Consider the following 14,718-nt stretch of genomic DNA (forward strand, 5'->3'; position numbering starts at 1 on the left):
TCACACGATAAAAAAAAAAAAAATCACTTAAATTTTTTCTAGACTTTGTTCGAAAGTAAAAAGTCTGCAATGCAACTAAAACTCAGCTGAATCCGGTCTTTCTGCCCCGCCGAGGCTTCACGTGCTTCTGTCAGTACCTGCTCGTGCCGCTCCACAGTCCTGGACCGGCGGTACCGGGATCTGCCGAACTCTGGTCCTGCAGCAGCCGAACAAAAGTCAAAATCTGGTTCAGACTTTTATCAAACCCCATCTTCATCATCAGACCTTCATCATCATCATCAGACCCTCAACTTCATCAGCAGCAGCAGCTCAGGAGAAACACATTTAAAAAGAAATTAAAGAAACAAAAGCGGGTGGATTTGGGAAGATTTGCTGTTGCAAATGACGAATCCACACACACATTCTCTCTCTCACACACACATACACAAGGCCTCTCCTCCGGCTCTCGTCGCTCTGACAGCTGCTTCAGTCTGACGACTGCTGGTTCAGCGCGTCCGTGAGGGCGCGTGCTTCTGAGAGTACGCAGTGAGCGCGCCCTGCCTCCGCGCCGTCGTCACGTGACGGTGAGAAAGCGTCCCATTAAAGAAGCTCCTGTCCTGTGGGCTCAGAGAGACGAGCAGAGAGGAGGCACAGCGGGTCGGGACCGTCCGGGACAGACCGGGACACCGGCGGGAGGACAGGAAGACGGCAAGAAGTTTTCGGCAACTTTCCCTAAACTTAAAGTCAGAGTTTCAGCTCCACGTCTCACTAGGACCGGGATGCGTCCCGGAGCGCAGCCCGATTCCGAGCGGCGCGTAAAGACGCAGTGAGGAGCTGAGACTGCGGTCCGGGTCCGGCAGAACCATGCCCCGGCCCGGCAGGAACACATACAGCGAGCAGAAGCCTCCCTACTCCTACATCTCCCTGACGGCCATGGCGATCCAGAGCTGCCCGGAGAAGATGCTGCCTCTCAGTGACATCTACAGGTTCATCATGGACCGGTTCCCCTACTACCGGGACAACACGCAGCGCTGGCAGAACTCCCTGAGACACAACCTGTCCTTCAATGACTGCTTCATCAAGATCCCGCGCAGGCCGGACCAGCCCGGCAAGGGCAGCTTCTGGGCCCTGCACCCGAACTGCGGGGACATGTTCGAGAACGGAAGTTTTCTGAGGCGCCGGAAGCGCTTCAAGGTGGGCGGGGTGCAGGTGTCGGACACGCTGACCGGCAGCAGGACCCCGGACCCCCTGCAGAGCCACTACCTGCAGCAGCAAGCCAAGCTGCGGCTGAGCGCGCTGCAGGTCCAGGTCCCGGTCCCGGCCGGCTCCAACCTGAGCTCCGGCTTCAAACCCCCTTTCACCATTGAGAACATCATCTCCAGAGAGTACCGGATCCCGGGGGGGCTGGCGGCCTTCCCCAGCGCCGGGTACCCGCTGCACACCCAGCTGAGCCCGGCCTGGACCCACATGTACGGCTCGGGGATGATGGACTCAGCGGCCCCCTTGTCTGTGGGTCCTCCCTCCGCGGGCCCCCTCTCCGTGGGCCCCCCTGGGGACTACTCGGCCTATGGCATGCCGCTGAAGTCCATCTGTCACCCGGTCCCTATCAAACCCCCGCCCGGTCTGCCGAGGCTGCCAGCCCACATCCCGGCCTTCCTGGCCAACTCGCCCCGGTCTCTGAGCCCCCCCTCCCCGCAGACCGGCCAGAGTAGCCCGGCCGCCCCCCATCCCGAGGCTCTGCAGTCCGCGGTGACGGTGCACTGACCTCTGACCTCCGGACTTTCAGACCTGTTTTGTAGATCCAGGACTTTTAGACCGGGTCGGTGGATCAGACCCTTCGGACCCGTTCTGTGGATCCAGGACTTTCAGACCGGCTCGGTGGATCCAGGACCGTCGGACCGGTTCTGTGGATCGTGCTGTGATGACGTGTTTGTGTTTTTTTTTTATCCAAAGTACAAAGAAAAAGGCGGTAAAACAAAAGTTTCCTGTTTAATTAATGTTTTTGGTGTTTGATGTGAATCATTTCCTCTCTCGTGCTGTGTTGAAAAGCAAAGAGAACCGACATGAATGAAGAATGTGCTGCACTTTGTACAAGAATCATTTCACTCTGAAAGTTGGTGATAAAATTCGCTGCTGATTCTGTTTCTGTAGCTGCATGCTGCTGGATCCGGCTCTGGACCCGGATCTGGATCTGGGTCTGGCTCTGGGTCAGGATCCTGGTCTGGATCTGGGTCTGGCTCGGGGACTGGTTCCGAACATTTGACAGAAACAAAGCATGAATATAAAGATTTTTTTTTTTTTTGTTCTTTGTGTTGTTTTCTGCCCATAAATTAAAGTCTCAGAAAAAAGAAAAAAAGATCTCCGACTGATTTTTATTATTATTTTTTTAAATCAGGCTTTATTAAACTGACATCTGAGGATTTCTGAACACTATTTAAAAATAATCTGTTTCAACAAAATGTTCAAATTATGTTTTTTCTAAATGGTCACCTTCAGTCTGATAACTCAAAAACCCTTTTTTCACTGTTTTTTTCTGTTTATTTTTGTTTTGTTTAAATGTTTAGATAAAATGATAATATAAAATTTTTGTTTCTGTAAAAATTAATCTTTAAAGCACTTAAAAAAATATTTGTCGTTTTCTTTACATGGTCAGGATTTCTTGGGTGTGAAAATTCCAAATTCATCAGTCCGTATAAATCTATTAGAAAACTTTCTGCTCATTGAAGAATTTAAGCAGATTTGAGTTCAGTTGTTTTTCTCTGTTCAGATTTAAATCAACTAACAGGTCTGAATGTGTTTGTTACAGTGAAAAAAATAATAATGCTGAATTGTATTTATTTGTTTTTTCCACAAAGAGACATTTATTTAGAAATAAATTAATAATATTTCAAAGATCTTTCCTGTTTGCTTCTTTTTTGATTTTGAATAAAGTCGGCTTTAACAATATTTTTATTTCTTTATAATTTTAAATAATAAAAGAGCTTTTAGATGTTAGTCCCATTTATTCTATTTTCACCAACATTTGATGACAAACATTTTGATATTTGGTTACTATTCCATTTTAATTCTGTTACAGTTGTGACAGAAATTATTTGATAAACCTAATTTTGTGTGTTTGTATGATTTAAATTGTTTTTAAACATTTACAGTGTGATGCAACAAGATCAGACTATATTTTCAAACAAAAATAATTAAAAATAAACCAGAACAAATAAAATTAAACATTAAAAATGTTTTTAAAAAGTACAACATGATCATTTTTAGTATTATGTTTATAATTTACATAACAATAATTATTTTGAATTAAATCAGCAATTAATCTCTGTAAATATCATCCATCCATCCGTTTTCTTTACCTGCTTTTTCCTCTCTGGATCACAAGGAGCTTTGTGCCCATCTCCAGCAGTCAGTGTGTGAGAGGCGGGGGACACCCAAGACAGGTCTCCAGTCCATCACAGGGACACATAGAGACAAACTACTATTCACATTCACACCCAGGGACAATTTAAAGTTACCAATTATCCTAACATGCCTGTTTTTCATCTGTGGAAGAAAACTGGAGTACCCGGGGGTACCCTCCATGTGGGGGAGAACATGTAAAGTCCACCCAGAAAAGCAGGAGAACCTGTGACCTTCTTGCTGTGAGGTTGCCACTCTAACCACTGCTCTCTTGTGTAAATATCATATTTTTAATAATTAAAATAAGAATTACACTGCTGACTTCTCTCTTTATGCTCCAGCTTAATCCAGCCACACCAGTTTTATTTTAGATTTCTTTTGGAAGCAAAATTTGTTTTTGTCGAACCTGTTGATATCTCTGAAGGAAACCCTGAGGTGAGTCTGACACGGATCTGATCTGAGACAGTAACTCATCCTCTGAACGCTCCACTACTTTCATTAGATTTCTTAAACATCTGAACCAGAACAGACAAATGAGATTCTTCAAGGAGATTACAGATGTTGCTTTAGTTCCTATGTAACTTTATAGACAAGTCTGTGCTAAAAAACAAAAACAAAAAAATCACCTGTATTCTGCACATCCACAAACTCATCGGACCAGAGCACAAGTGTGTCTAGGATTTCATTGTACAGGACCACAGGCGAGTGCAGAAGTAAATCCAAATCTGTAATCAGGTCTGGATCCAAGTCTGAATGCAGGTCTAAGTTTAGATTTCAGTCCAGGTTCAAGTCCAGATCTGAATCCAAATCTGTAATCAGGTCTGATTCAAGGTATGAATCCAACTATGACTTCAAATCTGAACCCAAACCTAAACCCAGTTGCCAGTCTCTCACAAGTCTATAAACTTGTCATGAATCTGAATTTCTCTGTGAACCTGACATTAAAGTCTTCACAGAAACTGAGAGGTGAATGCGTGTCTGTTCAGCTGCTTTTCCTGATAAACTTTGAAGGCAGAGCCTCACTTATCTCAAATTTAAGTCAGTAAAGATCTGGTTCTGTAGATGGCTCACCTACTCATGAGACAGTTTCTGAACCACCAGGAGACAAACATGGACAGGAGCTGATTTAAACTCGGCCCATTTACTCAGACAGCAGGTGTTTTAACATTGTTGCTGTCAAGATGCTTTGAGTTCAGTTTCAGCTGAGTGAAGCTGAAGATACAGGACAAAGGAAGCTCAAATATCTGCTGGATGTTGTCTGTTCACTCCAAGGTTGCGGAGCTGTAATTAATCATGAGTCCTTCACAGCAGCTCATTAATTAGAGGCTTTAAAAGGAGGCATGACAGTGTTGTGTCATCAAACGTTAAATTAACAAACCATTCAGACGACCCTGTGGAGAGGGATCAGACTGATGCTCAGAACATCACCTCCATGAAGATGAAGGTGTTGGTGTGTACAATCCCCCCCCCACATACACACACAACCAAACACATGGCTTATTTATACTGATTAATGAATGTATTAAATGATGAAACACAAGGAAAGAAGAGACGAGGCAGAAGTTTGCTTTAATCAGTTTATCTCTTTTTATTCAGTTTTTATTCAACCAAACATCATCCTGTTATCGTTCCAAACCACAAACATTCAAATCTACACATCAAAGTAATTAAAACAAAACAATTTCAACAAATAAAAGGATTTCTGCCCCAACTGAACTCTAATCCACACGTTTGTTTTCAGCACATTTAGTGTTCAAATTTTTTTCAAAATAATGAAAAGTCCCAAATTAAAGCATCAGCACATAGTTTTATAACGTGTGCACATCCAGTGCCAGATTGGAAACAGCAGGGATCAAAGGTCACTTGGAGACCCTTAAAAATCAGTAAATTCTGCGACAGAAAGCAATGAGCAAAGACATAACACTGTTCAGAGGAAGGGAAACTTTTCTGCAATCATTTGTAGAAATGTTGTTTGTTCGCGCTGTTCTGCGAGCAACCATCATTCCACATGTTATTTTCATCTGTGATGTACATAGTTTTTAAAATGTTTTGGTTTTACATTAATCAGAACTTAATAGCGATGTGTTGCTACAGTTTTTGGCCATGTTGGAGTGTTTAATGTTTTTATATGTTTGATAGTTGTCAGTTTAAAGTCTAGTATTTTTCTCTTATTTTTGACTGATCATTAGTCAAGTAATTGTTTGTGACCACAGAACATTACATTATCTCAAGACCTGTATATTTTTATGTATTTTCCACTAAAACAGATGAAAATTAATAAAGTAGTTTCAGCATGTTTACCAGCTTATATCTGTACATGTTTGGGTCCGAAATATAAACCATAAATCATCACAGGAACCAGACTCCCACAACATTCAAGAACTGATTCAGAGACACACAAAAAAAACTACAAATAAATGAGAAATTTGTGTGCAATTTTAAATACAAAGATAGCATCAGAGTTCATTATATCTTCAGTACATTTCAGGAAGTAGTCCTCACCGCCACGTAGTTCTGATGAATCGTGAATTTTTTCTCTACCAGCTGTAGTGAAAAACTGCTGAAATAATATCTATGAAATAAAAAAGCTAAGATTTACTTCTTTACTCAACACATCTTTATTCTCAATGGCAGCTGAGCTGAATGTGTCTCTGACTGACTTTTGACCTTTCTAGTTCTTAACTTGTTTATGCATGAGTGATCCTGAAAACTTAACTCAAACTTGTACTTGCTCTGTTTGTTACTCTGCCCATTTTCAGACTGCCTGACAAACAGAAAAAAGGAGTCTGCAGGAGTCTTCAGCTGCTCCTCCTCTGCCAATAAACATTTTGTTCCTGCAACCAACATCAGTTTGACTGATTTCTCTTGAAGTACTGAACAGCTTTCTGCCACCTTAGTAGCTTTGAAGTGTCGCTGTAGGTGTTAGTTTACAGGTGAAGGTGGAGGTAAGATTCCCGAACTGGTCATAAATAGTCATTAGTGCTGTAGGCAAAAAAACAGTGAGGTTATTAAAGCCAACAGAGCCTGTTCACACCTGAAACATTCTCCAAATAGTCTTTTAGAACAAGTGTAACCTGAAAAAACATGATCTGTGGAGAGAACAGGTTTCATGAACTTCATGTGTTAACATGTTAAACAGGCCTAAACTCTCAGACACAAACAGACCTGAAGGCAGAAGTCACAAATATCAGTAGCACAACTGGGAACACAGAATATTTATACTTTAATCATCTCACCAGAATGATTCAGCACCTGACACAGAAGCTCATTTCCATGTCACAGCGGTAAGAGCAAGTCAACAAAATTACTGCTAACTTTATTAAGAAAAAACATTTAAAAAAATGTTATCAAAAGAAAGTTATTAAGTTGACAGCTAAACATATTTCTCAGATTAAATGAAGTTAGTCTGTAGTCCATCACAAAATCCATATAAGAAAATCAGATTTAGAATTTAGATTAAACTACTGATCTAAATCAGTTTGAAAATAAAATCAAAATCCGAATGGGTCTGAAAGTTGAGTCAATACTAAAATGATCGTTTTGTTGTAGCCAGGTTTCTGTTAGATAAAATAAATCAATATGATGATCAGTTAACAAATCATTAACTACCAAAGACTTAGATGGGAAAGATCTTATGTTCAGTAATCCACATTTAATGGGTTTATTTTTTGTTCTGTTAAAACAAACTGTACTTATTTTTATGAGATTAATTTATTTTTCTTGAGATGATTTTAGTGTATTTATTTTGGGCCATAGGTGAGCTGACAATGTTCCAGTGGGGATCCTGCATGCAGTTCAGCATGATCATACACTGTATGTCAAATATCAGACCAGGTTTTTCTTAAACCTGGTTGCCTGCTCTGCTTCTGGGAATTTATTTGACTGAGGTCGCTGGTGTCTCTAAAGCCACATTTAGCACTATGGAACTTCCAATTCCCAGAGTCTGCTTCTCAGCGCGTGTGTTGCTGAGTGAGGAAAATAGGTTTGAAACAACGAATGAGTCAGTGGTGAACTGGGGGCTTAACCCGTCTCCAAGCAGTCTGAAGCAGTTAAAATATACTCTGGATCTGAACCAGCTAGGATAGCATCTGGATTTAAATCATTTAAAATAAAACTTGGATCTTAACTAGTTATAAAAAAAATGCATCTAAATGTAGCAATACAGTTTTTTTGGGTTTTTTTGCACTCATGAAATTAAGAGAATTTAAATTTATTTATGAAATTTATAAAGAGAATTTTAATTTTTATTGATGTTATATTGAAAAGAGGGAAATTCAGACCTACTACCTGCAGATCAAGAAATTACACACAGAAAAAAAAACTATTGGGTTCACTCTATTCAACATGATTCAATATTAATCAACACTTTTTAAAAGCACAATACATGAATGATACTATCAATAATAGGTCATATAAAAATTTTAACCTATTGTAAATAATTGGAACAATTGTAGACATTTGAACAATGAAAACCTTGAAACTTATTGCAAGTGACCAGTAAAAATAGTGAATCATTTAACAAGTAAGGGAATAACTATGAACAGAAATATTTAGTAAGAATTTGGATTAAACTTTGAAGTTTATGGACTGAGCAGACCGTGGATGAACTTCAAATTGTTTGATTTAGATTAACAGATATCATTTTAAAATCATGGTCAATTAGGAAATGGATTTTGAAGAGATTTTGAAGTAGTTTAGTACGAGAACATGGATAAATGATTAATCTTGGCATCAGACCAAAAGCATACCCCAACCAAATATACAGTAATTTCATTCAACTTTGCCTCTGAGATAAAAAAGAAATTTGGTGTCCCTACTTTGAGGTGTAAAGCTGTTTGGTCCTCTCCAGAACCGGGCCTTGTCAAAGTTGGAACCCCCACACTGAAACTCATGGAGTGAAGAACGTGGAGAAATGTAAGGACATTTGAGCTTGGTTGATTACATTGTGTAACACAACTTTTGTTCCTGGCAAGTGTTTTTTCATAACTCCTTTTATTGCAAAACAATAGAAAATGTCCAGTATAGTTTTGTGGCTTACAGGATGATTTATTATTATTATTAATATTTTCTTTTTACATTTTATAATTTTAGTATTTAGTATGAAAACAAAATTTTTAACACTACAACTTTGGCAAAGTTCCTTAACTTATTTGAAAAGCAATAACAACTGGTATTACATGGAAAAAAGGCAAATTTGTAAATTCATTGTCAAATCACAAATACAAAGTTTTGGGATCAAATTTGTTCTTTAGTTTTTTTCCATATTATTTAATTATAAAAAACTGGGAAATTAAAGTTTAAACCCAGGAACAAAACAAAAATGAAATTTTGTTACCTTGTCCTATTTCTTTGTTGTGACAATGCTTCTTGGCAATAAATTCTATGCTGTTGGAAAGCTTGTTTATTTCCCCTTAAGTGGTGCCACATTTGTTAGGAAAATGCATTTGTGGGATGAACAGCAGAGCTGAGTTTGTGGATTGCACCCATTAAAAACCTTCCAAATCTTCTCTGCCAAACAGCATATTTTGCTACTCTTACTTGGTCTTGTTTATTTGATTGGATGATTTGAAGTCTGAAGAAAAAAGACATATTGGCAATTTAACAATTTGTTCATTTAACAAACAGGGGACTCAGTAGCATGTGGAAGAACCATACACAGCCACAACAACCTGACACCTCCTCCTCATGCTGCTCACCAGCTTAGTCACACACTGCTATGGGATGGTATCCTGGAGATTGGCTCCAATGATGACATGCCTTGTTTTTCTAGTGAAAGTTATTCTCCCTCAAACCATTACACTGCCTCTACCAAAAGTTTACTCTACTGGTGCAGCAACCAGAAAAGTGCTCTCAGTGTCTTCCCCACTCTTTAAGCCTACAACCCAACTGCTGTAGGCAACATCTTGACTCAATGCTGAATATAACTTTCCTCCACATGTACAAGTTCCAGTACACTTTCCAGACACCAGCGCAAACATACCTGATGGTGAAGGGCAGTTATGGCAGGCCTCCTGGCAACTCTATGAGACCAGAGATTGGCTTTGTGCAGTCTGTTCTGGATCGTCTGAGTAGACAATCGTCGGACATATTGTCCTGCAAACCTTGACTGTAAAGCTTTAGGAGACTGCGTAAGGTTCCTAAGTGCTGACAGGGTGAGGAACAGTGTTCTAGTGGTGCCGTCTTCTTGAGATGCTCACTTCACGGCTTGTCTCTGGCATTCCCCATTATATGGAATTTGGCCTTTATATATGGTACTAGGACTTACTCCAAAGAATGCTACAATTTGGTTTTGTGAAACATCAGCTTACAGTTACTCTATGGCACAAGCCATATCGAGATCAGTCAAATGTGGCATGCTTAGAACAGATAGCATCTGATCACTGTAGCAGAGTCCATGCTCACAGGTTCTGACAGTCAGACACCTGATTGTCAGCACCTGGGGTTTCAAAAACTCAAAACAGGAGGCAATAGCAAAATAAGCTGTTTGGCAGGAAAGATTTGGCACATTTTTCTATGAGTGCAACCCACAATTTCAACTCTGCTGCTCAACCCACAAATGCATTTTCCTAACAAATGTAGCACCATTTAAGGGGAAATAAACAGAGTTTTCAATGACATAAGTTTTTGTTGTTGTTTTAAGCAAGAAATATTGTTACAACACAGAAATAATAAACCAAACACAAATTTTCTTAATTTTAGTGCTATGTTTATAGTATTAGCAGCAGAACATGAATGCATGATACTTAACATATGGTTGTAAGATTTATTGATTTCCTTTATCCCAAGTAGTCTTTTGCAATACTGATATTGTGTTCACTGATATTGCGATAATGATGAATTTGCAATATAATGTGTAGTCAAATAGGCAAGTGTTACAGAAAATTTATTTTCTGATGTAGCAGACAAGGTGGATCTGACTTACTGAAACTTTTGTAATTTTCTGAATGAAGAAAAATAAAAGTGTAATGATGTTTAGTGAAATTGTGACTGGCTTTAAATGTAAACAAACTACTGAAACAGTGATATACTAAAACAAAACAACAACAAAATGAATAACACAAGACTAACAACAAACAAAACACAAGAGGACTCTCTGGCCTGGCAGTGGTTCTGTACCAACCTGGATCAGCTGCATCATCTCTGGCCAAGGAGTGGCACTGTTCCAGTCCAGATCAGCAGCGTCCTGGCTAGCCTTACAGTGGCACTGTACTAGTCCAGTTCAGCTGCAACCTGTTTGGTCCTTCAGTGGTAGGGTACTAGTCTGGATCAGCTGCATCCTAGCTGGCCCTGCAGTACTGTAACAGTTTGGATTAGCTGATTGTGTTAACTTGTGCTGCTGAGGATTTAGAGTGTGCCAGATGTGGTCTGTGGTCAGGTCACCGCTGCTGCTGTTTGGTATATACTTGTTTTTGTCAGCCTTTTTATTCATTTAATCATGAAATAGCTGTTTTAGCAGTAACAACCTTATATCACTGACCAAGGTGTTTTGTCCATACTATATGCTGTGGCTCAACAAGTCAGGTCAGGTCCATAAAGAAGCAGACCCCCTGATGCTGACAATGCTGCAGGTTGATCTCAATCAAAGTCTTTCAAAGGACTGCTTTGTTTTCTGGGTCACATGTAAAATCAAACAGCTTCAGTTCGGCTGAGAAGGATGATTTATTCAGACGCTGGCAGCCGCTCTGCTCGGCGACAGATTGTGTTCTTGGTGAGATGCCTGAAGGCACTGAGGGGAAGCCATGAGACGAGGCAGAGCAGAGACAAACTGAGCTTTGTCGAGCTCCTCACAGAGACTCAAGCTGCCACCCTTTGGTATCTGTTTGAAGCAAAGCTTGTGCAGGAAGTTTGACTGAGGATGATGTTCTGCTGTTGTCATGTCACATGACTCGTATCTGTCAATAAGTTTACTTAAGATTTACAAACTGTGAACAGTTTTATGAATGTACAATCTGGAAATTTTACCCATACAAGAAACTTCAAATGTTTTTTTAAAGTTAACTAAATGTATTCTTATCTGATCTGTCAATTGTTTGAGTTTCTCTGATTTTCCTGAAGTTTAGAGAAAGTCAAACAGCTCATCTGCAGCTCTGAACACCAAATTTAAATCTGAAGGTGTGAAAAGTGGTGCAGTAAATGCTCTGATTGCAGCTTTCAGCAGCTTTGATGATCACTTTTACTGCAGCAGCAGAACAACCTGTGACCTCTGCAGATCAAAGGTCAAAGTTCCCTTGCAGGTGAGCAATTAATCAATCAGTTGTGGTAAATCTTCATTCTGCAGAAATGACTGTTTAACTTTTGTGTCTACTGTGATCAGCTGTTGGTCATTGATTTATTGAGGTATTAGGGGATTCTATCAACTTGGAGGTGAACATAGGAAATAACCTGGGTCAAAGGTCAAACTGTTTCTGTAACATCAGACTTTTGGTGAAAAACTTAAAGCTGAACTAAAAAGTGTTTTGAAGCCAACATCAGTTGAAAGAAAATCTTAAAATATACCTACTGTAAAATTTAAAAAAGGTGCTATTTATTAATACTTAAGCTGCTGAGGTTCAAGGCATTCAGCAAGTCATCAGTGTGTGGATGAATACCGTACAATGTACAAGCAATCCAGCTTACATCACATCTCAGCTTTAAAAGCTCAACTCCATACTCTCTATTTCTGAATTGAGAAAGCTCCTCGGATGAGAAGCGAAACGTCTTCAACTACAGAATAGAAGTCCAGTTGTTTTTGTTTTTTAACCTTTTTTGAATTTTTACCATGGCCTGGATGACTGAGAATCTATACCAGCAATGTAGTTCAGTTTGTTGGAATTAACTGTTCGAACCGGCCAGAAAATACCACTGAAATGTAATTGTTTGGCTTCCCAAAAGATAAAACTGTGGTGTTTTGGAATTTGTGTGTGATTACTTCCTGGTGGGCCGTCTTGGACGGTTGATTGGCAGCTCTGCACCACGCCCTCCGCAGCTGTAGTGGATCAGGCTCATCAGGCGTTCCATGGGTACTTAAGGCCGTGGTGGGAACCAGACCAGTGCTGGAGCATTGTTTTACCATGTGGTTATGTGCCAAGCCTCAGGTTAATCTTTGTCCCTGGTGAAAACCTTTGTTGAGATTCTCATGTTTGTTTTTTTGCATTAACCTGCCTAGGATTACCTACCTGTTTCCGGAGCCAGTCTGGTCCTTATACGGAGCCTGCCACGAAGTTAGTACTCACCTGTTTGCCTGTGCCTGTCTGCCAACGCTGCTGCCACCACCTGTAAAGGAAGGATTCATCAGTTACCAACAGATACTACCACCAAACCACCACTGGAATTATTACTCACCTCATTGTCTTCTCTCAGTGTCGTGGATCACGCCTCTCACCGTAAGCTCACTCTCCCGGACAAAATCATTACTCGTACTTTACCTGTTCATCTCCGAAGAGGAGCCTCAGACTCACACCACCCTCTGTTTCCAGGCCCCGGTTCCTGTTTCATCTGCGCACGTTTAACATCACTGTAAATAAAATCACTTCCGTTATTTTGGCCTCTGTGTCTGTCTATCGCCGAGCTGCTCTATTTAGAAAAGCCCAGATCCTGACAAAAACACTCATCTGGTTTGGATCCCTAAACTCCAAAGTGGGAATTACTATCAGAACTCGGGTTCAGACCATTTTATAAAGGAGCACTGCTCTCACCCGCGTTAATGAAGTAGACTGGCTTCACGGCAAAGAAGCAGGACCATTTGCCAGGAGAAGTCCCAACTATTTTTAATAATAAAAAAGCAAATGGAAAAGAGGACATTGCCACAGAAAATAAGAGGAGAAACGAGGAGCTTTTACTTCAAACGTAAACGCGCACTGTTATACAGGTATGAGCTGCTTGCAGGCCAACAGCCTGAGATCTGTTTGATTCAGAGCAGTTTGTTATTGATGGCAAAATATAAACAATCCATGTGTGATTAAACAAATGTCATAGTCTGTAACTGTTGTTGATTGGTTTACTCTGGTGGAAAAAGTGCATGAATGTATTTTGTTACTCTAAAGCACGATCGCGTTGTTTACGAGTTAGCATCCGGTGAGCAATGGGTTAGCTTCGAGTTAGTATTGTTTGCTCTCTCCTACAGTCTTTAGGTTGATTGGCAGTGTTGTGTACCGATGTCATGACAATCATCTGGGGGTAATCAGTTCTCATCGTTCCTCGTTCCCAACTCACTTGTTATGTGCGTTGTTTTGTCGGCCATGATGGTCCTGGTGATCATCAGAATCTGAGGTTTTTCACTTGATTCTGGAGATCCAGCCATTGGTTCAGGTTCATACTGGTATGGTTGTATATCCATTACTTCCACAAAGTCTTCCGCATTTCATCGTATTCAAAATAGGCTTCTTCTTCCACTTCCACAAGTAAACAACCAGACAGTAGCAGCATTCTCGGTTCTTCAGCACTCTTTTAGAGGCTGGCCGGAGCACAGCACACGAATCCAGGACAGCAACTCCACAAATCACCCCACTTCAGCATTTATTGACTAAAATGCTCAAAACAAGTTATTTAAGTTTTAGGTCAGAGAAACGAGTCTTTGGAATTCTGTGTGGATGTGTTTGACTAAATGGTATCATGAACTGTAAATATTTTGAGATTTGATTTCAGGTCACCTTTAAAGCTAAACTATAAAATAAAGATGTCTGTTTTAGGCTATTTTTTAAGAACCTACAGTGAGATGAAACTTAATTTTAAACAAAAATGCAAAAAAAGCTTTAAACACAGCTGAGTGTATGTTTTATGACAAGAATCATGTTGCAAAGATCAGTCTAATGAAACATCACAGAGACTGTCTCTGACTTGAGTCCAGTTTTGCATTACACCTGCCTGTCATCAAGGTGTCCTTCCTCATCGATGACAACCGGACCTTCCTGCCATCTGCTGATCCAGTCTTTGAACAGGAAAAGATAAGCTGTAAAAATGCCTCAGAGTTGCTGGCCTTGTCAGGATGCCTGAGTGTCTGACAGTGTTGAAACTCTGTTTTGATAACAGTGTAAAAACTTTGTCTCAATATTGCTGTTCTGTTTGCTTTGTTTCTGTCTCCAGGTGCTCTTCCCTTTCCTTCATCTTGTTGTACAGTTTTGCTAAATTGAAAGCATACATTTGTGTTGAGCTTTGTTTTTGTAAAATCTAGCAGCAGTAAGTAAAAAAAATCTAACAAACATTAAGAAGAACTATTTATAACACAAGGGATAAGTCCATTTACAGCATTGCTTCTTGACGCGCATCACCTAACAGACTCCTGACTTCATCACCTGAAAGCTCCAGACCCTCAAGCCATCACCGCAACTTCAGGTGACCTTGGATGAAACACTGCCCACTGAC

The 14,718-nt window shown here is 40.3% G+C and overlaps 1 protein-coding gene across 1 annotated transcript; it reads left to right on the forward strand.

Moving 5' to 3' along the window:
• Positions 1-342: 342 nt before the first annotated feature.
• LOC108242393 (forkhead box protein B1) lies at positions 343-2,181 on the forward strand. The gene has a single exon (XM_017427184.3). It carries the CDS (start codon positions 844-846, stop codon positions 1,741-1,743), a length of 900 nt encoding a protein of 299 aa, XP_017282673.1. The 5' UTR covers positions 343-843; the 3' UTR covers positions 1,744-2,181.
• The last annotated feature ends 12,537 nt before the right edge of the window (positions 2,182-14,718 follow it).

Source organism: Kryptolebias marmoratus, linkage group LG15 (assembly GCF_001649575.2).
Source record: "Kryptolebias marmoratus isolate JLee-2015 linkage group LG15, ASM164957v2, whole genome shotgun sequence".
NCBI lineage: Eukaryota > Metazoa > Chordata > Actinopteri > Cyprinodontiformes > Rivulidae > Kryptolebias > Kryptolebias marmoratus.